The sequence below is a fragment of the Anoplophora glabripennis genome, unplaced genomic scaffold, assembly GCF_000390285.2.
Source record: "Anoplophora glabripennis isolate ALB-LARVAE unplaced genomic scaffold, Agla_2.0 scaffold53, whole genome shotgun sequence".
NCBI classification, from domain to species: Eukaryota; Metazoa; Arthropoda; class Insecta; order Coleoptera; family Cerambycidae; genus Anoplophora; species Anoplophora glabripennis.
The window spans coordinates 9,183-34,232 of record NW_019416376.1 but is presented as its reverse complement, the minus strand read 5'-3'; the positions used below and the strand labels follow the sequence as shown (position 1 = coordinate 34,232).

The window sequence follows — 25,050 nt, the reverse complement described above, 5'->3', positions numbered from 1 at the left end:
ACTTGCACGAATATGACACGAAGAAAAATGTTTAAGCTGAAAACTGACAAATCTCGAAATGAAACAATGTAACGCTAGTCGTCCCTTTTTGTACACAAAACGCAATGGGTAGACTATGCTAAATGAATAACTTATATGTAGAGAAAACAAAAGTATTTTATCAGATTAAGAACCTGTGAAATTGTGATTTGATTTATTTAAGACTTATTCGCATTTAAAAGTTATTAAATCGGAAAACGCACATCAATTTCCTTATTGACCTTTAATAGCGTTAATTTACTACAATTTTATAAAAACTTGTATTAAAAAAAGTTATAGAAAGTTATATTTGCCAGAAAACAATAATTAAAATGTAAATGTCTGACTACTTTTATATTTACAGTGTAAGCAAAATAAAGAAAAATATCGAAAATTAATTGTCTAATCGATGAACACGTTTTTCTGCTCCTAGGATAGAATACTTCTTTGTATAGAAAATAGCTTTTATGCTGAGATAAACCTTTTAGTGTCCTCCACCTTTGGCTAATATCGATTGAAAATAGGTCTCTTTGTTTCTAAGAAAACGCCAGTGAGAAATGGCACACCCTGTATCTGAAATCCAGCCTTACGCTATGGCAATCGAACGTTCCTAACCGTTTATTTTCATCCGCTTCTCCTTCTCAAATGGAAATTATAATTCGATAAACAATTCATTAATAAATAAGGAACTTTCAGTTGTACGATTTAAAGTGGCCTGCATTATATTTTATCACCGGATACCAGTCTAGTAATGCCTTGATATCGATTTAGTGTGTTGGGATGACGGCGAAAATTTACTTTTAACAGAGTACTTGCACAGGAAGGACAAAGCACGGGGTGGATAAATGTGACGTAATTTTTTTTTGAAGAACTATACTTTTTAATTATTACACATTTCATACCTAACTTGATTTTTAGTAGTTGTATACCGATACATATTAATATTATTCCAACAAATAACTACTGCAAATAGGTAAATTGTTCTAATAATTTCAAATGTCGGTCAAATTTGAGGAAATTGAAAGTTTTAATGCTTAACAGAAACATACAACATGGTATAGTCTTTCCGATCTCAATTGAAGAACCAAGAGGTTGGTAGTATGTATCAGGTATGAAAAACTTGTTCCCATATTTATTTAGCCATACCCATATACAGGTCTGGGCGCCCAGTTGAATGAGCGCGCGGTCAAACGCAGCACAAACAGCCGAACTGGACGACCTGGTCATAAATTCAGTTGTCGAGATATGGCTTAGCAGTGCAGTGCAGCAATCCGGAATTTGGTGTGATTCAGGTAATTTTAATTTATTATAGGCACCTTCTATTAATCACTGATATTACAATTGCAAAAGGGAGAAATAAGAGGGATATTTTGTTTACTAATATTATTACAACATGGCATTTTGGAGACCTTTTGAAAGGGAACAAAACGAAATTTACCATCAATACAATAAAATTGTTTGAGGACATATAATTAAAAGATGTTGTTGGTCAAATGAACATATAATAGAATTTATTTACCTTTAGCAGAAAACTTTTTAGGGACGCCTATGGAACTCATTAAATTTTATTGCCTAAAAAGTTATAATGACGTCGAAACTATTCTTGAAAATAGGTCTATATTTTCAAACGTGAATGTCCCTTGTAATAAAAACACACACCCAGTACCAACAGTGGCTATACCCGCACCTAACGGAGATCTATAAAGCAATTTTCTGCGACAAATCATATGACTAATAGCAAGCAACCAGCCCTACATGGTTGTGTATATTGAATCCGCTACAATCACTAATTTTCATGACCGCAACTAACGTTATTTAGCACGAGGAAATAAGGTCGTCTATGGGTCGCTTCCGTATCGAAATTTATATAAAATTCCTTAAAATATTATTCAAGTGGGGAATTATAACATTTTTACTAAAAAATTAGGAACTACTTTACTTTAATATCGACAGTTATGTCGTATCTCATTATGTTGCCAAGTTGCAGTGCCAATAATGGCCAATAATACCGACTAGTTTAAGTGCAAATTTCAACAAAATGTTAACAGAGATCGTAAACGTGAATTTTTTTACACAAAATGCACGAAACTCAAAAAATAACAAAATATGTATTAAATATTTAAATAAATCTTTTGAGATATAAAAAATAAATAATTTTGGAATTGAACGCACAAAGGATACTGCTTTAGTTTAATTCTTTCCGAGAAAAACAAAATTCTACACTGTTAAAATTGCCGCAATAAATACTATATTAAAAACCATGTTGCCTAAATAAATTTACTCCGATTTATACAGGCGTCTAAATAACAAACAAGGATGTAAATTTTGTACAATATCCTGTTAATAATTATTATCAATTCATTAATGAAAGTGTGTCAGACATATAAAAAAAAATATTTATCTACGACTTTGCGACCTACCTAACATAATTAGATAAATCGATACAATGCTCTTTCTACTAAACGCCATTGGAAATATGTACACACAGTGAACAGTAATATTTACTTAAGTGGATTTAATCTTGATTAAAATCATCAATTTCGTATAACTCTTGTAAAATGGCGAACTGATCTTTATATATTCAAGTTGTTTCGTTTAGCCACTAGATGGCGGTAAAGTTGCAGAAATTTAGTTTTCTCCAAATATCTTTAATAGTTATTTGTGATACTAGTGTTACGGTATATATAACTTAAAATTTCCAGTTGTCAGTGTCAGAAAAAGTAATTTAACGAAATGAATGTATTTTTAAATATTACAAAGGATGCGCAACCTAATGTGTCACCAAAGATTGTCATTAAACAAACAATATTTTTTGAGTTGAAATTACGTTCAAATCCTAAAACCAAGACTGAAAACATGGAAAATGTGGAAATTCCATCTGAAATTTTAGAAAAAGCTAATGCGGATACTGTAGGCATCATTCCGGAGAAATCAAAATCTTTATACCTACAACAAAGAACTGAAGGAATTTCAAGATTGGAAAATCAAGGGGGTGAAAGGGTAAATGAAGATGTCTTGCTGGCTTATTTTTTCAATTTAAGTGAGAAATTAGCTCCATCCACATTGTGGACTAAATATTCCATGTGGAAGTCAACTTTGGGAGTTTATAAGAACATTGAAATTTCTAAATTCGGAAGACTAGTGGCATTTCCAAGTTTAAGCACAAATATTTTCAACAAAAAATATCCAAGGTCTTAGAAAGAGAACAAATCGAACAATTTTTGGGTGAAGCCCTAGACGAAGATCATCTTATGAATAAGGTAAGTTCTTCTGAATAGTTTAACTGATTAAATTTGTTGTTTTTAGGTGGTGTTGATATTAGGACTTTTTGGCGCTTACCGTTTGGAGAAATTGACCCATCTAAGCAGACAATATAGAGGACAAAGGGCAGTATATCCGCATCATGATTTCAAATACTAAAACGAACGAACCAAGAAGCTTCGCTGTGTTACATGAAGGATTTTGTGTTAATCCAATTGAATTAATTAGAAAATATTCTAAGCTATGGCCTCAAAATGTGCAGCATAAAAGGTTCTTTTGCAATTTTCAAAAGGGAAAATGCACACGTCAATGTGTTGGTATTAATAATCTATCAAAAATCCCTAATGTTGTTGCGCGATTTTTGGGCTTGACAGATTCTAATTTCTATACAGGGCATGGTTTGCGTCGCGCATCTGCAACTCTCTTGGCCAATGCTGGAGTAGATATTCAACACTCAAACGTCACGGTGGATGGAAGTCATCTACCTTGACAGGAGGTTATATAGAAGAGTCAATTTCCAGCAAAATTGATATTGCTAAAAAGATACAAGGGGTGCAGATTTCTGAAGCAAGCAAAAGCAAAGGGGCAACCTGTTCTATAAATTTACCACAATCACAAAATGATTCCAATAATCCTTTGGCATCAAATTACGGCTATACCATAAATGTTAATGTTAATATTAACAAGTAGGTAGATTTGTAAGTTTGTAGCATTTAGGTTATTTGTTGACTTATTATTGTTTCAAATAGGTTTTCTAATAAAAACTAGGAAAATAAACCAAACATTTGGTCTTTTGGTCTATAAGTTACTAGTGGATTATAAGTCATAACTCACTAGTGACTTATGACTTATAACTCACAAGTGACTTATAGGCCACATTATTCCTTTAAAACCAAAGAAAATATAGTATCATTATATACAAGTGTTGGATAAAAAATATGTATCCAATTCCAATAAAATTTGGTACTCTAGTACTTGTGTACTAGAGTACCAAATGTGGGGTATTGTTTTGTATAAGGGTATTGTTATTTCAAGTTTTTTCCCTTTTGTATTCTTATGTATTCATTTTCGAGTAATAATTAATTTTATTAGTCGTTTTATACAAATCTGATTTAATTCAAAAGAAAAATTTTATTTATTGTATAATAAAAACCTGAATTGTTTACTGGCACGGCTGGCCGACAGATACGTATGGAATAAATTGATCGATGCGTAGCTTCAGATCATAGGCAGACATGTATAATGTTATTGTACTGATGCCGATAGTGGGATTACCAAAATGTGAAGTAGTAGCATCTATTAAAATTTTTTTGACTATTTTAGATATACCTATGATCACCGTCAATGTTGAACGGTCATATTCGTTTTTGAAATGGGGTATTTACCGATAGCCGGAGACGATTAATTATTTCCTAATTATTATTTTGTTAACTTTTGCTGGTACTTATTATTACGTACTGTACCTATATATTTTGTGGTAAGTTCCATGTGAAGCGATACAATAGTTAATTACGTGAAAATCATTAGATATACGAAAAAATGAAGATATGAAAAACTTGAAAAAGGTCAAAAGATCCTAGATGGTCAACGTAGGGACTTTGGGTTAGTATACCAGAAAGTGACATCTAATGGCGAAAACAAGGAACCAAGAGATGGCGCTGCTTCTAATTCGTCTAATAGGGAAGACAAGAAGTTATAATTTTGAACACCGAAGACATGATTTGCTTTTCACAATCCTCTCTTACTGTAATTTTATACTGTATTCTATATTATTACGATCGACTTCAGGTTCCTGCATGCAGTTCTTTTTCAAATATTTTAATCAACTGTACAGTAAGGTACAGTAAAAACCTTTAGTGGCCGTATTTGTTGAACAGGACAATATTTCTTTGACTTGCTACATTGCTCTGCACATTAAAAATAAACTGTCATTTACTTTCTGTTTAAAACAATTAAAGATTTTTGTTGCCACTTTTAACATCTAGCGCCGAAACGGAACTTGAGTCCCCACACATAAATGCCCCGGTGTCACTAGTCATCCTGTATAGCTTTAATAGTACAAAAATTTCCGTTATGAAATATATTTTGCGATCCAAGCGACAGACCTATCGAAACGGTACTATTCGATTGCGTCATTACGCAACGTCGGTTCGGTGTAAACGTACCTTAACAGATAATTTCTTATTCATGAAATGCGTGAAAGAATAATTCGGTGTAGGTTAAAGTAACTACCTAAAAAGAGGCGAAACGTTATAAGAACGGTTTAAGAACGGGAATCCGGGAATCAAATAGGCGCAATTATGTACATTTAATTTTGCAAATTAGGTATTTCGTTTGTTTCATTTCAAAGGAATACGGTCTATTTAAAAAAAAAATAAAATTCCTTTCGATCTCGGATATTTTATTTAAGACAAACAAAAGAAAAGAAATATTTGATCTCAGACTAATATATTTTGAGGTACTGGCTTATCCATTTGTGGGGGCAGTCAATATATACCTGTATCGCTGGTGGGATTATATTTAAGGAAAGACTGAAATAAAGGCAATTCAATAGCTTTGTGGAATTTCGTTACATTTGTCTAAATTTTCTTTTAATCTATACTAATATTATAAAGAGGAAAGATTTGTATTTTTGTATGTACGTATGTTTGTTACGAATAAACTCAAAAACTACTGGACGGATTTCGATAATTCTTTCACCATTAGAATGCTACATTATCCCTGAGTAACATAGGCTATATTTTTTATATCCCAAAATGTTTAAAATAAATGTCCACCCGTGCGGAGCCGGGACGGGCCGCTAGTAAGTCATAAATTTACTCTGTTGCCGCCTCATAAAAATGCACAAGTATACAGGGTGTGGCACTTAATTTCCTGGCCTTTCCTTGGAAATCCAATATTATTATTTGAAACATTTTGTTGAACTAAAAGAACACTATCCTCTGCAAGTGCAATAACTATTAAAACATTCAACATGTACAGGATATCCCGATTGTCTTAAACATTGGCGTCAATTTAAAAAAAAATTGTGTGAAAATGTGACATTTTAGAAAACGATTGCTTCTTTTATAGGTGATTAGGGAATGGGCAATGACAACAATAATAATCTAAAACTTTATTTCTTTTTCATGAAACAATAATAAACGGTGAAAAAGGGTCATATCCTTTCTAACCTCTCTGAAAAAGATCTTGTTCTCCACTTCTTTTCAACTTCCCTAACTAGTGACATTTCTGTCAACCCTTTACCCAAGGATATTTATAATACATATCTATATCAATTTTTAAAAATTTAAATAAGCCTTGTGAAAAACTCTGTGTAGATAAAGCGCTTTTTTCGTATCTCATATCAAAAAATGTCATTACGTAAAGTGGTTCGAATTAAAATTGATTTCCCTTTTTAAAATTTTGACACAATCGACCTACTTTCATCTTTATCATTACTCCTTCCTGGTCACTTTAGGTATAGTCTTTCCGACCTCAATTGAAGACCAAAGAACTAGGCAGTATGTGTACCAAGTTAGGTCGCTGACGCAGCAACTCGGCATATTTGAAAAACTTGTTCCCATATTTATTTAACATACTGGTTTGGTCGAACTAAATGTGGTGGTGGTAGAAATATAACGCCCAGTTGAAGAATGGGAGCGCGGGCAAACGGCGCACAAACACAGCCGCACTGGGCGACCGGCCATGAATTTCAATTGTTGACAAATTGCCTAGCAGTGAAGTGCAGCAATGCGGAATTTGGTATGATTCAGGTAATTTTAATTTATTATAGGCACCTTCTATTAATCATTAATATGTATTACAATTGCGAAAGGGATATTTTGTTTACCAATATTATTACAACATGGCATTTTGGAAACGGAACAAAACGAAATATCGCCAGACAATATTGAATTAGTAAAATTGTTTGAGGACATAAATAATTAAAATATATTGTTGGCCAAATGAACATATAATATAATATAAATATTATTATTTTTTACCTTTAGAACACTTTTTTAGGGACGCATATGAAACTCATAAAATTTTATTGCTAGGCGTTTTTATACATGTTCAACTGACTTCGGAGAAACTATATCTGAAGTGTCCTTTTTGTGTGAAAGATCGGGAAAATTTATATTAAAAATTGTTTAGTATTAAAATTTATGTTAATATCCTAAATTTGGAGGCATTGAGTTTATTTGCAATCAAATGATTAATAAAACAAAAAAATATTAATTTTTCAAAATTAAAAATGCATCGCAAATTACTTTTTAAAAATTATTTTATACAGGAACACTTTCGAAATTATCCAAATTTTTAATTAAATTTTTTGTCGTAAAGACGATTTGACGACAATTTGTATATATTAAATATTGGAAAATAAATGTTTTTTTAATTTATAAGGTATATTACTGAGTTCTACAGCCTTCATAAATGACTACAAGCCACATCAGTAATTTTCTTCGGAACAGTAATTTTATTTCCTTCGCATTTACAATTAAATTTTAGTAAAATTAAAATAAGATCAAGGTTACCTTAAAACACATTTTATTTTTCCAGCTGGTGATTGGTGTAACTCTTCACAAAATACTATTCAACCAATCAGCGATCGCATTATCTCGAGTGTAGACAACGGTTTGTCATTATTAATTATAAACGAATCTTTAATATTGGTGACGCTAATATTTAGGCACTTCTATTTGATAGTACCAGCTTGCAATGTTGGTTGCCTACTATAATAATTCTAATAACTTCTTTGGTAAGGACACCCTGTATATGTTGGCCCACTTAAAACTACACTGTTGTACATTTGAACACAAGCATAGTTTTTTAATAGAGAATGGTTTTTTAATAAAATGAAATATAAAATAGTTTATTTTTTTAACTCGATCGGAGGACACTTGAAATACGTCAAGTGAGAATAAGGCATCACTAAAAAACAGGGAAATTCGTCGCTGAAAATGCAAAGTCTCTACGCTGATGATTATCTCGATATTTTCATTCATACGTGGTGTTTAAAACTACATTTAAACCAAAAGAATATGTATTTTTTTTGTGAAACGAGTAGTAATTCTATTGAAATGCTTGATAACGCTCGAAATTTGTTTGTTTTTCGAATAAAAAGTAAAGATCTGTTTTCATAGAAACACCGTCAATGCTTTTAGCATTGATCAAACTTCGAAAATATTCAGTGGCGTCGAATTTCTGGGGTCTTTAGTTCTAGTTTCATGACAACTATCTTCAGACATATTTTAGAAAATCTGTGGATTTATTTCCAAATTTCAACACTGTATATCGAAAATGAAGCGTTTTTCCAAAGAATTCAAATTTTAAGTTTGAATTCTGAAACGCCTTGAAGCCTAAAATTAGTTATTTGACCTGATTTTTTCCGAAATGCAATTAATATTTTATGAAAATGTCTGCAAAAGGTATTACTATAAGCGTTCTAATTTTTATTTTATCAATAAAGCAAAGTCCACGAATTTTTTTAAACTGACCAGATATTTAACTTTTTTAATTACTATTAATTTCTTGACATTTCCAGGTTTTCAGTTTGAAGACAACAAGTAATGTTGATTACCACTGACTTTTACTACCATCAACATTGATTTATGCGCCACTATTATTTAGAACTAAATTTTATTTAATTCTCTATATAGGCCATTCGGACATTTTTAATTAAAAAAAGCTTCTGTAAACAAAGAATAGATTAATTTAATTCCCACTAATACAATTTTATGAGCCTTCCAAAAATAACAAGCAATTCCCCTAAATTCTAGAGAACTTTTGGCGATTTTCGTCAGGCCATCATCATTCTTTATCCGGGAATAAGGAACAACCTAGTTTGATTCCCTCTTTTTCCACTGGCAAGATAAAACAACGTGCTCGGTTGTTATAACACCATAAATTTTATATCAGACATCCTTTATTTAGGCGACAAATCTGTTCATATGGGTTTTATGTATAGCTAAAATTTTATTTACGACAACTGCACTTGTAGATGATATTCCAAGTGGTGGTTAGTATTCGTTGAGCTTAAAAAAACAATTTTTTTATTTAATTTTTTTCAGAGTAGCAGAAATGCATTAAATTTAAAAAGAAAGATTATACGCAATGACTTTTGTGTCACTGTAATAACTTTTACATAATTTTGTCTTGCGTCTTACAGCCACCGAGCAAATTCCATCCACGCAAACTAAATATATAGATATTCATGTTTTTATCAGAACTCAAGATGTTTAAAACCCAGGTATTGCACCCACGTCTCATTGAGAAGACTTCGCACCGGACAAAAATGAAAGGAAAGCTGTGAAAATATTTCATAACTCATCCGAACCGAGGGTTTCTTTCATAACATAATTTTATGGCATCTTTCCTTGAGAAAATGAGAATTCGGGTTCTGGTACATTTAAAAAATTGATCACCCAATACAAAAAAATCAAATAAACTCGGAAGATATACTCTACATTACTCTACAGTGATGGACTAGTACCTCGAAATGCAAAGTTATAGGAAATAACTTGACTAAGAATAATTTATAAATAATGCTTTCCTTTGTTGCCATATTTCTTCAGTAGCTACTAAAACAATATTTTTTTAAATGGCAACACCGTATTTTTTTAACATAATTTGACAAATCTTCAAATTCTAAAAAAAATGTTAAGTGGCATTGGAGTAGAACAATCAGCAAACAACGAAAATAATATGCAGTCGGCAGGAATTAAAAGAAGCTAACATTGCAATAGTAGGCCTTGGAAATTAAACAAAAATTGTGTTGTTTGAAAGGAGCCAAAAACAATCAAATACAATAAAAAATGCTGGAGATAAATGTAACAAAGTTAAGGTTATTAAATTTAGTACAAATTATTATACTGTTTGTAATACTTATTACTGTTCAAAATGACCACCAATGGATACGCATCCACACTCAGTTCAGTTTTGCAAAAATTCTAAATACAATTCTCCATTCAGTCTATTGGGTAGAATAACCGGGCCAACAATAATGCTATCCCAAACAAGGTCAAACTGAAATTGCAGTTAACCTACAAAGTTAGAGCCTACTAGCATTTTGTTAAGTAGGTATTGAAATATAGGTGACATGATAATTAAAAATTTAAAAAATATTTCTTTGTACCCAAACCGCTCATTTAATCAAAATTCTACACGAGGCCCAAAAACTTCCAAATGGTATCACTTATCAAATAAAAAATAGTTGTCATTATTGCCCCAAACAGGAAAACGTTATGAACGGATATTATCACCACACATCAATTTTGTAGGAGTTGTAAGTTTTAAAAAACACTCTGTATAACACCAAAATGTGTGGATTACAAGCAAAAGTTCACACCCCAGAAATAATCATAATTGAATAAAACGTATTGGAGTTATTTACAAAATTTAAAAAGTTTTCACGAACTTTTAGGCCACCTAGAGGCCAAACGAAGCGATTTTGGATATAGGTGAATTAGCCTAAGTCTGTCTATTTTGAGTCCACGAATATGTGGTCTTCCGTTGTACACGTTAAACCTTGTTTATTTTTAAATTGGCATTAAAAAAATTGAAGCAAACTATAGTCCAGTCACTGAAGGTGAAAATAAAGTAAAAGCTCCCAATTTTTTCGGATAGCATGGATTTTCCTGAAAATTTGCATACAAGCTCATCAGACCCCTCACTTCAAAAGTTATATTGTCTAGATGTGTGCTTTTTTCTATTTAGGGGTGAACACTACCCTTGTACTTGTTTTGGTGCATTCACAATGTATTGCATTTCTTTTGTTATTCATTAGAAAGCTTACGACTCATTACAAAGTTGCAACCCTTAAAAACCATTCCTTATAATAAAATAAAATATTATTGAAAGCTTGAGATGTTTTAATGGTATGCATATGTTGAATTATAAACTTTTTATTGGCTTTCAAATGATCTATGATATATTGCAACTTTTCAACCACCCAAAAAAACCTTTATGGAAGACCCACCCCTCATAAAAAACCCTACCCCTTATAGAAAAATGTCCTAAAAATTATAAGTGAGTATGAGTTAAATATTTATTTTTTTTACTTTTATTGAATTTATTCTTAATATTTTTTTAATGCGATTAATTTTTTTACCATAACTTTTGTAATTTTAAAGTTATAAATTTACTCAAAAAAACCATTTTGTAGGGAATTTAAAGCACTTTAAGTTCTGTGATTTGCAGTTTTTTTGAGCCCTTCGTTTTTTTAGATTTGTAAGCTAAAAGGGCTCAGGAAAGACAGTCTTGGACAGTCTAACGGTCATAACTGTCACACTTTGTCCTACAAAAATTTAAAAAAAGCAAATTGTCCAGTAAGAAAAACCTACAATTTCTTATTCTATCATTTTTTTAACTTTGTTAGTTTTTGAAATATTTTGAAAAAGGCGATTTTTTTAAAAATTGAAGTTTTATTCAAAAGTAAATGATTTTTTTTTTAATTTAGGTTTCTAAAATCGTTTAAATTCCCAGAATCTACTGTTAATACACAAATAAAGTAAACTGCAGAAGGAATACGTTTAATATTTTTTCCCGTCAAGTCATTAATTTTAATACCGACTTCAACTTCTGGGAGTCATAACTCGGGTTCTATACCATCTACAAAAATAAAAAAGCAATCTCTTTGCTATTTAATTACCTTCATTTTTGCTTATGATCATTTTTGATCAAACTTGTAGTTTTTGAGATATTCGCGAAAAATAGCTCAAAAACATGCACTTTTTGGGCTAAAATAACTCAAAAAGTATTAACTGTACAAACATCGGCACTATATAACTTTTGTTTCTTGGGCTATTCCATCCATTCCAACCGAAAAAATTGGTAGCCAAAATGCTTCAATGACTGGATTACTAAGAATTTACAATATTGCCCGTTCTTAGGGTATATTTAAGAAAAAAAAAGTACGTTGTATATACAGTGTGCTCCCACGAAAATTTATACACGACATGGAAAAAGCTCTTAATTTTGAGGTAATATACAGGGTTTTCCATTTAAAATAAGAAATTACAGTGGCGTCTCCACTAAATTAAGTGACATATAAAGAATAAATTATTTTAATTAATACCGCACCACAACTATTTCACTATCTTTATTTTACTCAGTTGCCTCACCCTGGAGAAATACAAATATTGACGGAAATAGTGAAAGTTTACAAAAAACTCTATTTCCATTCTATCAAGTCATATATAAGTTCGATTATAGTTGTGTAAATTAGTCAGAATAGTTCGATTATAGGAGTATAAATTACTGACCCATTCGGGTATTAATCAGGTCTAAATGTACACATGCACGCGACATAACCCGGGCAATAATTACAGGGGGGCTACATTTTTCGATGGGCAACCTAATATGAATAAAGCTATAAAAACTCCAAGGCTGTTAATTGTCCGCACCAATCAACTAGGTGAAGACAAACACGTTGACAAGTGTCTTCGAACGCAACAACTTCATGAAAAATTAATACACACGGTTTATACGGGGTGTGAACCATGAAACAAGATTATTCCTTTTCCGAAATATTCCTTTTTTCTATGAGTGGAACTGTTATGGACCTAATCTAACAGTCAAATACGGTGTGCAGAGATTTGTATTGCAAGAAAGCAGCCCGCCATGAATTGAATAAGCCGTTTAAGTTTACGATCTGAGATGCGCTGTGTCGCACGGATACGGAACTGTAAATCGCCTTTAATGATAGATAACCCCGCCGTGTAAATATGCAGCGACTCGTGTTTGAAACGAACTATATACATGCAAGGTCGGGTATGAGCACATATATTTTCTTAAAATTCATCATTATGTTTATTTAAACAAAGGAAATTTCATTTCGGCGTTTCTCTACGTTTTATAGTTTAGCAGAAAATTGCAATTGAAATAGAACGAAGTTAATTACAGGTATAATTAAGGAATTACTTGTCCAGATAAATCGGGTGCGAGATATTCAAGTTTAGTCTCACATTGCACTAAAACTAAGAAGAAAACATTTCAAAAAATAGATATCTTGCTTTCAAAGCTTACCACAAAAGCATACACCAGAATTAACTTTAGATCTTTCTAAAACAAACATTTTTCATGACCAGTCCATCAAAATTTCCAAGAAAAGAAATCTTAAAATATAAATCTACCACCCCAAGGTACGGAACTGGTAGCACAGCTTATAAATCAATGGTAATTGATTGGTTAAAAATACTAGTGGTCACAATTTTGATTTACATCTTAAGCCGGTTCCAGTCGCGAAATATTTCAAATGTAAACAAATGCCGTATCGTGTGGGTGGTGCATATCGACACATGTATTCGAATAAAAGTAGGTACTTTTATTCGAATATGTAATGTAGGTACATGAGAGTTAAAGACGTGTACAACTAAAAATATACTTTCTAAGGCCAATTAAGTAATCTTGGTAAACTTTCGTTTTAGTAGAATATACAGGGTGATTTATTTTTTAAGATAACTTACCTATATACTGACTTGCACCCGTGTAAAGATATAATTCCCCAAAATTGATGTCTAAATTTCGAAAAAAGAAAATCTTTACAATTCCTTGACTTGCAAGAACGAAATAGTTTAAGCTCAGAATTAATTAAAAATAAATTAATATTGATGGGACCACTGCTAGGGGACTAACTGTAAACACCCTTATATTTCTCCACATTTTTCTCCACTGGCTGATCTTGAAAAATTACTTCATGTCATGCGGAATTTCTGTTTACAATTCATTTTACTCTTGTTAACTTTTAATAAACCTAATGGTTTTCAAGAAAAGAAAAGACGAAGTGTGGCACAAGAAGATTAGTGCTAATTAGAAGATAATCAAAAAGTCAATAGTAATGCAGTATATCATTGTTTCAATCCTGCACAAATTCCGGAAATAGTAGGAAAGTTTTCATTTAACGAGCAAATTTATATGTTGCTACTATATAGGGGAAACTGTAGAAGTGTGGAGGAATATCGGAGATTTTCTAATATTGAGGTACCACATACGGAAATATTTTCCAATGTTGAAAGAGGTGCTTGGGTGACGGGAATGTTTTCCGTAAATAATATTCTGTAAAAAAATCGGTGTTACTGAAAACAATGTAATTATTGGGTACATTTTCAAATATATATAAATTCTGCCAAAACGAAATTTGCCATCAATATAATAAAATTGTTTGAGAAATAATTAAAATATGTTGTTGGCCAAATGAACATGTAATAGAAATTTTCTATACGTTATATACAAATTATTATAATTTTTTACCTTTAGCAGAAAACTTTTTAGGGACGGCTATGAAACTCATTAAATTTTACTGCTAGGCGTTTTTATACGTGTTCAACTGACTTCGGAAAGACTATACTGATGTTTCATTTTACTGATAAAGCTTTACTCACGGAAGTATTACTTGTAAGAATATTTTGCCAGCATTATTAGAGGTTATTTGATTGGACCAGATATTCTACCAATTCAACTAAACGGAGAAAGCTATTTGGAATTTCTACAAAATGGTCGCCTATGTACTGCAGGGCATTTTAATGCTGCTGTTAGAGACTTTTTTTATGTCTGAATAAATGGCAAGTGTTGGAACAAATAACTGTCCTCACAATTGGCCACCTAGATCCCCAGACCTTAACAATTGTGACTATTTTCTTTTGGGAAATCGTTTAACCTTCATCAGTTGAGATCCGAGATAATTTGAGGAATCGTATTGTAAATAAATGAAACATTATAAGAACTAATTCCCCAGTTATTCGGAACAGTGACCTTTTTTGGAGAAAAATGAAAAATATATGGTTTGCGAAAACGGTCGTTTTCAACAATTCCTTTAATTCATCGTAATTGTTTAATATTGATTGTTTATTAAATCATTGTTTTAATTAACTGTGTTTTCATTCAAATTCATTAAATAATTTTTGTTGAAACGTCGACTAATCAACAATTTCATTATTTCCAATTAGCCACCATATTCTCGTTCATATTTTTGTTTACATTGGAAAATATCCGATATTTTGCAAACATTTCTACATAAATTTGAGGCAGGGTCAGATTACTGTTGAGTTTTGATTTGACGGCATGTCAATCAACCATTGCAACTAACATTAATATACTGTTGATTCAGATCCGTAATAAGTCTAAATCGCGTACTACATTTAATTCTTCTACACTGTAAAAAAATTTCACTAAAATTTCATTCAATTTTACTCAATAATGTAATCAATTTCTAACCACACCCGATTGAGTGAAATTTTCACTCTATTAGTATGAATACAACTGACTGTGAGTGAAATTATTACATCAGAAATGAGTGAGTTTTACTCAAATCCGAGTTACTGCTAACTATCAATTGAGAGACTTTTGACTCTATTCTGAGCTGACTTTTTCCTAATATGATTTAAATGTAACTATTATTGAGTCATTTTTTACTCAGACTTGGTTTTTAATTAACTAAATATTGACTGCAAAAATAAATCACTCATAAATGATTAATTAGGATATACAGCGTTGAAATTTATTCACTTCGCGGGGCCTCCTCCTGTCCTGGCTCAGACCCGTCAGCTGAGGCCCGCCGCCGCCGGCTAAGTCCTGTTCTACTGAAGATCACGCTTTTCTGGATTATCTAACGAGCCCCTATCAACTGTGATCGAGATTACAGAAGCAATATGTATATGCATTTAAACTCGCTCAGTAATGAGGACATTTAGTCTGATTTAGGTACAAGTGCACCAAATACGAGTTTACGTGAAGAATTTATTTAAGGAGTACCTATATCTGAGTGAAAGTGCTCAGTTTTAGTTTAATTATAATCACAAATGAGTAAAATGATCAAAATTCCCAATATTGGTGATTCACTTAAGGACGTTCACCATGGAATCTTGAAAACGGATAGAGGAACAAAGTTGGTTAGATTACAAAAAAGGTGGGCGACAGTAAGCGTTATCGTTTAGTTTGTAACATTTAAATAAAATCATAATTATTTATCACCACTGTATATGGGATGTTAATTTATGTAATTCCTGGAAATTTAAACTTTAAAATATGTATAGTTTCAAACCTTAGTCTCCAAGATTAAGCTTGTTTAAGTTGAAATTCCAGAAAACTATTTATTATTTATAAAACCTGAAGCTAATCCAATAAAAATTTTTACAGGAATTTCACTGCTTATTCTTTATGAAACCAAATGATGACTATGGACCGGAAGCATTCAGGAGCGGATAAATCTAGAGGGGCCATGTGTGACATTCTTTCATTCGTTTAAAACCAAACCTACAAATTATGAACCTTTTTCCACAAAAAATGCCTATCTAATTTTTTTAAATTCATAATTCCCCTTTTAGTTAGCATTAATTCTTATTACGCAACAATTGAAATAATAAGGCTTTACCTAGACCCCTCATTTGTTTATTTTTAGGCGTCTTAAATATATAGGGTAGCTCAAATTGCGCACGTCACACTTCATCTGTTCAGAGTTCAAACAAACATTGGTTGTTTTTGTGATATACAGGGTGATTCAGTCATAATGTCATTAATTTTAAGTGAAGATAGGAAAAAATTAGTAGAATACGAATACGTGATTAAAACAATTTTAAAATGCATACTTACACTGAAAAAAATATTTTCAAATCCCATAAGTCCTTATTCGGTTACGAACCTAGTTTTTACTGCGTTTTTAATACCTACGTAGTGATCAATAAGGACAAACCAGATATTTTTACCTAGACACATGAATGAATAAGATATTTTTCTACAGTTTAAATATTAACAAGTATTATTTGTTTGTCAACAAAAACACATGTATAAGGATAATAATTGTTTTCGAATTTTAGGTTATTACAATTTAGTATTTTTAATATTGTTAACGTTGTCACTATGTTTTATAACTGAATATGAGTTTTTAATATTATGTTCAATTAATTATTCAGTTTGTAGTACCTGGTGACTTTTTGCTTTTCAAAGAGTGGTATGAGTATGGTACCCATCTATTTAAAATGCCAGTGAGGCTAAAAAAACACTAATTCGTCCACTTTGTTAACAAAGTTAGAATCCCCCGCACTTTGATTTTGAAATCAATTGAAAAATTCCAGACGAGTAGGAAATCAGCTGTTTCTCTTCAACGTTCTAACGGTCTGTGGTCTTCCGGCGCGTTCCCCGCCAGAAAATGCAATGCGTAGTAGGGCGCCCGAATTAGCGAGAGTTAATATTTGCTATCTCTTAAAAGATCGACTAAAAATTTTGTTTTTCAATTTGACTCTATTGAAGCCCTCCGAATATGTGGTTAAAATGAATGGCATAATGACTGAATCACCCAGTAGAATGCTGAAATTAAAAAAAATCACATTTATTTAAATATCTCCTTCGTTAGAAACACCAACCGGAATTAAATGCAGTCTTTCCAACTCACAAAATATTCAGATGTGTCAAAATTCTGAAATTCTTAGTAACGGTATATGTCGGTCACTAGTTGATATCATTACCCTAAGTGTCATCAAAGTTCTCAAACATTTTAAGATATTAAAAATATTTCCACGATCAATGTTTGTTTTTTCTCATTTTGAGATGTTCCGTCACCAAATTGGCATGTGCAATTTGGGACACCCTGTATTTTAAATACTATTTCCAGGAATTTCAAATTGAATACGCTGTATCTCAAAACTAGGCGTTACCCGATCTTTGTTGTTGAAAATGTTTCCTTATTTTAAGGAGTTCTATTATCAGGCAAAGTTTAGCAAATGCAGTTTGGGACAATTCATTATAATTATGTATGAGCGTCGAAAAATTCAGTACTAAAACACATTTTGTAAAATATATTTCCTTGAAAAGCCAAACCATATCGGATGATATTTTGATGAAATATTGTGATTCTCTAAACCTAAGAATCTATGAAGCATAATCGAGCGTTGTATTGTTTGAAGGCAATCAAATAAATTAAGAATGCGAGATGGATCGTGCTAAAACTTCAATAGAATTAAAAAACTGTGGGTCCCTTTTAGACTTCTGGTTTTACGGGAAGTTGCCATTAACTAAAATAAATAAAGTAACTAAACGCAACGAAAATTAATCGTTTTCTTACATTTTTAGGTTCCCAACTTACTGTAAGGAGCGTAACAGCGACATTGGTACAACTTTTCAGGTGCGAATCAAATAGTTAAAATAAACAAATTGGTCTTGAAAGGGTCATTTTACTTAAACAAAAGTTTTCACCGAAATCCTATTTAAAAAAAAATTGTGTTCGATAAATGGGGAAAACCGGCTGGCGATATCTGGACTTGTACAAGAGATAAGAGCGTCCTTAATTTTGTGACTGATCATATCACTTTTTTGACCGTAAACTTTTTTAATTTACTTAGTCAAAGGGCTCCCTATTCATTTTTTTAGTAGAACCTTATGTTGTCGATGTTTTTATGTTCCAGTTTTTCGTTTACAACCCAAATTTGTTTAATTTCTTAGTGCAGTACTAACCAGTTCAGATGGAAACACACTTGTAAAAAAGTATTTATTGTTCGACATAACTCGCACTTCGCACCTCCAAATTTTTAGTTAAATTCTATTATGTTATAATGACATTAGAATTTATTATCAGTTAAAAGCTAGTTATTATTTTTTTTCATTGTTACACTTCACAAAAATAGAAGCACGCCCTCAATAGGGTTTGCACCAGATTTCCTGAAATTTCCCTTCTTTTTAGAAGCGATAAGTATTCTCAGGCTTCACAAATAAAATGAAATGTTCACTAATTTACTTTTTTAACTATTATACTCTTTCTATTAAATCGAAAGTATGCAAAGTAACCAATAAAGCAGAATTATGAGAAATATTCGAAAACGACAATAAATGCATTAAAAAAACAATTTTTAATGACTTAAGAAAGTTTTTTTCAAGACTACCCTTTTTCTTCTCTGAAAAAATTTTTTGAAAAAAATCCATTTTAATCATGATTATGAAAAAAAATCTCAAAAAAACGTGACCCTTTCATTTTTTTCAAAAGTATGACTGTTTGAAACAAAGAAACGGTTCGCTAGATCGATATGAAACTTCTGGTATATCGAACTGTAAAAGTCATGCTTAACATTAGTCATTTCGTGAATATTTCTAATTTAGCTGTAAATTTTCTAAAAATCCATAAATTACCCCTTTTTTCCTGTTTTTTAAAATGATAAAAAAAATTCCGATAAGTTGCGGCAGCATGTTATAGGAAATTTATTCCAGTTTTCGAAACTGCCCTTCAATTCTCTGTACGACCATTTGTCACCGAGATATCGATGATTGAAGACAAAAGGATCCTTTTTCATTAAAAATCCTATATTTCGATGAAAAATGGTCGTATCGAAATTTAAAAAAAAAAAAGGAAATTGAATTGAATTGAAGCTGAAGCTATCTGGTCCATGCAAAGGTTTAGCTGAAAAAAAATTTTCCAGTTCGTGGACTTGGAATTTCAAATTGTTTTTTTTTTAATTCCCGACACGACCATTTTTCACCTAAATACAGTCTGTCAAAAATCACGGAAAATTTTCGGAAATTCTTTTGACCCTTTAATTGTTTGCGTTAGTGTATTGCCGCAAACACCTACTTTGCAGACTAATGTCCTAATTACTATTGAACTATACAGGGTCGGAAAGTCCCCATGGTTCATCGCCGTTACGTGAGAGCGATAAAGAAAGTCATAGAAATCCGTACGATAGAGAAAGATGGCTATAATGAAGGCTTCTAATAGTCACCGCCCATTTCGCCCTTCCACAAATAAGATCCACTTCTTAGTTGTGGAAGGGCGAAATGGGCGGTGACTATTAGACGCCTTCATTATAGCCATCTTTCTCTATCGCACGGATTTCTATGACTTTCTTTATCGCTCTCACGTAACGGCCGATGAACCATGGGGACTTTCCGACCCTGTAGATACCCGGCTATTTAGTAGATATTGCGAGGCTAATGTGAGTCCGCAGAGTAGTTACCCGCAATATCATCAGTTAAAAATTGTTTCGCCCAGTGGCGACACAATTCTTGCTTTTATAGTCCGCTCAAAACAGCATGTCGCTCTCTGACAGTTTGACCGTATTGAAGGCCTAGGCAGTGAATAACAGCGACCATTTATAGACGTAGCATTTTTCTATTATTTTTATTATATCTCACCCATACACGTCTGTAATAGTTGACATGAAAAACAGTTGGATCTTTCGTTGGTTATCTTACCTAGGCACACTGATAAGAACTAATAAGTTCAAAACCAGTATATGTCTGGTGGCTTTGTTGACGAATGGTCCTGGCGTTTACCAGATATCGTGGATATAATTCAATACTGGTCGGGACATTAGCCAGTAAAGTAGTTGTTTCCGCAATATCACCAATGTCAATACCTCCCGTCAGAAGTGGGATAAATTTTGCTACAAATACACAATTGCAAACATAAGAGGTAATACCATTTGGTCCATGCTTTAGCTGCAGAATGATTTATAGCCGCTCTATTACCTTCAAGCTACAGAGCAACTGTACAAAAAAAGTAATGTACTTTGATAGGTTTAAGGAGCGGCGATATATTACTGGCGCATGATTACGTTTAAGCATTTTAACATAAATCTGAACTCAAAAAATGTACTAATATCTGTTTTAAGCATTTATAAAATTTGTGCGGTGTTTAAAATACGTCCCCGCACCATTTTTATTTCCAACATCGAGAAAGTGTTTAATTTTGAGCGAATTTAGTTACAAAACCGTTTAAGTTCGTTAAACATCGCGTCGCGGAATAATTTGTTAGTCCGATTCGACCAAAATTTGTCCGATTCGGGGATAAAACGTAAGCCATAAATCTAAAAGAAAACTACACTACTAGAAAAAAGACCAAAAAAAAGTATACCCCAACTGTTGAACTTTCCGACACCCTACACATTAGACCAGAATATACCCACTGTAATAAATCAATAAAACACCTATATAACCGAAAAATCAATACGGCACGAACGGTACAACAACTACATCAAATCATGCACGAGAAACAGCAAACAACACTGACGACTTCAAAGAGAAAAAAAAACGTACCATACGAGATATGTAGCTGTGTCGATCGGAACCAAGACAGAGCTTTTTACCCCTGTGCGCCATCTTGGAGTACTGAAAGCTGGTGGGTTTTCAGTGGACGCGAGACCTGAAAACCGGCTTCGGGACGGGACGCGCGCGCGCTGGCTACGTGCCAGGGAAGTGCGAGATGGGTGTACCGTATTATTTTCATTGTGTTAGGCAATTTTAACTTGTTATTAAGGTAAGACTAATTATTTTGACGAATAACTGCTGCGTTCCGTGTGGGTGCCTTATGTGCGGGTTCTCGTCGGGCCCCGCGAACAGGCGGTTGCACTGAGGGAATTTAGCCGGTCGAAATTTCGACCGAGGACGGTATGTGCTCAAACTAAGCCCTTTCGGGACTTGGATGCAACATTAAACTGAAAAATGAATGTACGAATTGTACTAGAAAAAACGTACATGGTCGTATTCGTACGGAGGTTACCTTTGACACATATCATTAGGTGTTTTCTCAAATTCTGCGGTGAAAACAATTTTTTTAAAATTTTTTCGTAGTGTAACCAATTGGGAGCTAGGGCGTGCAATGTTGTCAAATCTCATCTTTCCCGATTTATACAGTCTATTTGATTATAAAGGCCCCGAGCTATAATTCGGTTACCCGTTTTTGGACACCCTGTAAAGTATATACAGGGTGTCCCATTAATATTGCGAAAAAGTTCAGAGGGAGTTTCCTTGACCAAAAATAAGAAAGAAAGTTCCTATAAACCTATGTCCGAAAATGCTTCGTTTCGAAGATACAGGGTGTAGAAATTTAGAGAAAATACAAGGTTTTTACTAATATCTGCAGAACCCTGAATTTTTTGAAATTTGGTACGTTTGTTTATAAAACCGGTAGACGTCTTCTGACGTGATTTGATTTATTTTATCTATTCCAGCGGCGTCCGGGGACTCACTTCTATTGATATTAATAAATAAACATATGACACGTCACTGCTTTTTCTTAGGTGTCATATTTTTTCTAATTATGCGATTAAAAATATAACTTTTTTGTCTCTTTACTTTTTTTGATATCTTGCTTCGTTTTCGAGCAAAAAATTAATATCCTTTCATATGCACATTCTAAAGGCAAGTAGAAAACAAAAATAGAAATTCAATGTTTTAATTATTTACTAATCAACTTAACAATACGTTTGAAGGAAAAACAATGTAACAAGCTGAGAAACAATAACTCACTAAATAATATTTTTTAAATAATTAATATTAACAAAAACATAAGAACAATTTTTTAACAAACAGCAATGATATGAAATAGTATATTACGTAATAAGTGTTGTAAAAAGCATTTTACGCACGAATGGAAAAGTTACGCACGACGCCGCGTAGCGGCGAGTGTGTAATTCTATGAGTGCGTAATTGCATTACAACACGTATTACGTACTATACTTTATCTACGACCACTACTGTAAATACTTAAAAACACACCGTCTGCGATCAATGTAAGATTCCTATTTTACGTACGGTAAAAAAATCGCACAGCTTGGTAAAAAAATCGTAGTTTTCCTAGCAACCGCCTAGCAACGGTCAATATAAACAGTATTGTATTGACCGTTGCTAGGCGGTTGCTAGGAAAACTGTGCGATTTTTTTACCGTACGTAATAGGAATCTTACATTGATTGCAGACGGTGTGTTTTTAAGTATTTACAGTAATGGTCGTAGATAAAATACTTTACCTACGACCACTACTGTAAGCAACGGTCAATATAAACAGTATTGTATTGACCGTTGCTAGGCGGTTGCTAGGAAAACTGTACGATTATTTTACCAAGCTGTGTGATTTTTTTACCGTACGACGTAATAGGAATCTTGCATTGATCGCAGACGGTGTGTTTTTAAGTATTTAAAGTAGTGGCCGTAGGTAAAGTATAGTACGTAATACGTGGCGTAATGCAATTACGCACTCATAGAATTACGCACTCGCCGCTACGCGGCGTCGTGCGTAACTTTTCCATTCGTGCGTAAAATGCTTTTTACAACACTTATTACGTAATATACTATTACATACACAGGCGTTACAACAGTTGTTGGAAATGTGCATATTCAACTCTAATACAGGCATCTATCCTACGACACATCGATTGGCGAACCCGTTCAAATATTCCGGCTGTGTCTAATTGTTTCACAGGATGCGACAATGCGATTTCTTAATTCGTCTATGGTTTGCACTGGAGTCGTATAAACCAAATGTTTGAGGTGACCCCAAAGGAAAAAAACCAACGAATTTAAGTCGGGAGACCTCGGGGGCCAGGGTTGAATGCCTCCTCGACCTATCCAGCGAATTGGGTAGATATTGTTCAAATATTCACGTGCAGCTAAACTGAAATGGGGTGGAGCACCATCGTGCATAAAATAGATTTGCAACCTTAATGGCAATGGGATATCTTTCAAACAGTGGCGGCCCGTGGGTTTGAATACAGGGGGGCACATTTTGAAAAGAGGACGTACATCATAAGAACTGCGGGGGGTGTGGGGGGCGGTAGTCCCCCGCTTAGCGCCGCAGACGAAAAATTTTAAGGAATCTGAAGGTCATCGTGTTTTGCAAGTATCCCAAAATGAATACTGTCAGTGTGTACAGTAGCTACTTAGATACAATGCGAGAAATAAAATTTCAACGTGTGGGGGCTGAAGTGGATAATCGATCAACCAACCCAGTTAGGATATAATTACGTAGATTACTGTAATAGTTCATTCTGTATAGTTTTTGAAGTTCCTTTAAAAACATTAGCATCACTAAGATGTTTATCTAAAACGGGATCAATTTTTGCACATTAGTCTATCAGTTCTAAAAATACCCCTTTGTTTACCGAGTCACTTTTTTAATTATTTCCACGAAGAGAAAGGTTACATGTACCACATAGTTTTAAGATATTTAAAATTTTTGAAAGACGCAATCGATTTTTCTTAACTGTTTCGTTATGACTATTTACTATTTATTTGTTCTGCATAGGCCCTATTTAAATAAGAAGCAATATTTACTCTTCCTAAAAGTAAAAAACTCACCAACTTGTTTTTGTGTTTAGGAGAATTTTCATGTTTCTTAATTTTAATTTCTAAATGTTTCAAGTCAGAAACTCCAGTTTTCGTCCAGTTTTCTTCGCCTCCTCCAAACAACAAAAAAATCTATTTGTTTGGTCACAACCACAGGGTCTTATTATAAATGTTTTTATCAAATTTGCGAAAGCCGGCCCACTTTTTGCACTCTTTCTGCAAATTCAACACTGGCGTTGGATGTCCGTTATTTTTCAATTCGACTTTTTCCTCTAAACTTAAATTACTAATAACAAGTTTTTTTATTTCACAAACCGTCATTTTAAATTTAAACTTATAAAATATAATGTCTTAAAAAGCGCCAAAGCAAAAACAAAACACGTATAACCACACTTCAGTGATACGGGTTACTGCCTCATGGAGTCCCAAAACAAAGCGCGCGAGCCTATCGTCGCCTATCCTCTCCACGTACCAATTTGTCCAATCGTATGTAAAAATATGCTTGCACGATGGGCTCAGATTTCACGGTCCGCGATGGAGTAGGGATTGCGCGCGCGGTTAAACATAACTCTTTGGTACGATCATAGATGGCAGATTGCATTAATCAGAACTATGTTCACGGAGTACATGCGCTTTATGCAACCAACCTAACATCCAAGAGATATTGAATGCATGCTATTTAGATTTCTTATTGATTTAAATAAATACATTATTTTAAGTTTATAGTTTGAAAATATCTGGGGGGG

The 25,050-nt window shown here is 33.0% G+C and overlaps 1 protein-coding gene across 1 annotated transcript in view; it reads right to left on the bottom strand.

Moving 5' to 3' along the window:
• Nucleotides 1-21,351, bottom strand: part of LOC108905622 (jmjC domain-containing histone demethylation protein 1) — a 32,998-nt gene extending 11,647 nt beyond the window's left edge. The window contains exon 1 of the mRNA XM_018708581.1: nucleotides 21,280-21,351. Coding sequence (XP_018564097.1) covers nucleotides 21,280-21,342 — 63 coding nt within the window. The 5' untranslated portion in view covers nucleotides 21,343-21,351. The remainder of the gene's footprint in view (nucleotides 1-21,279) is intronic.
• Between the last annotated feature and the right edge of the window lie 3,699 nt (nucleotides 21,352-25,050).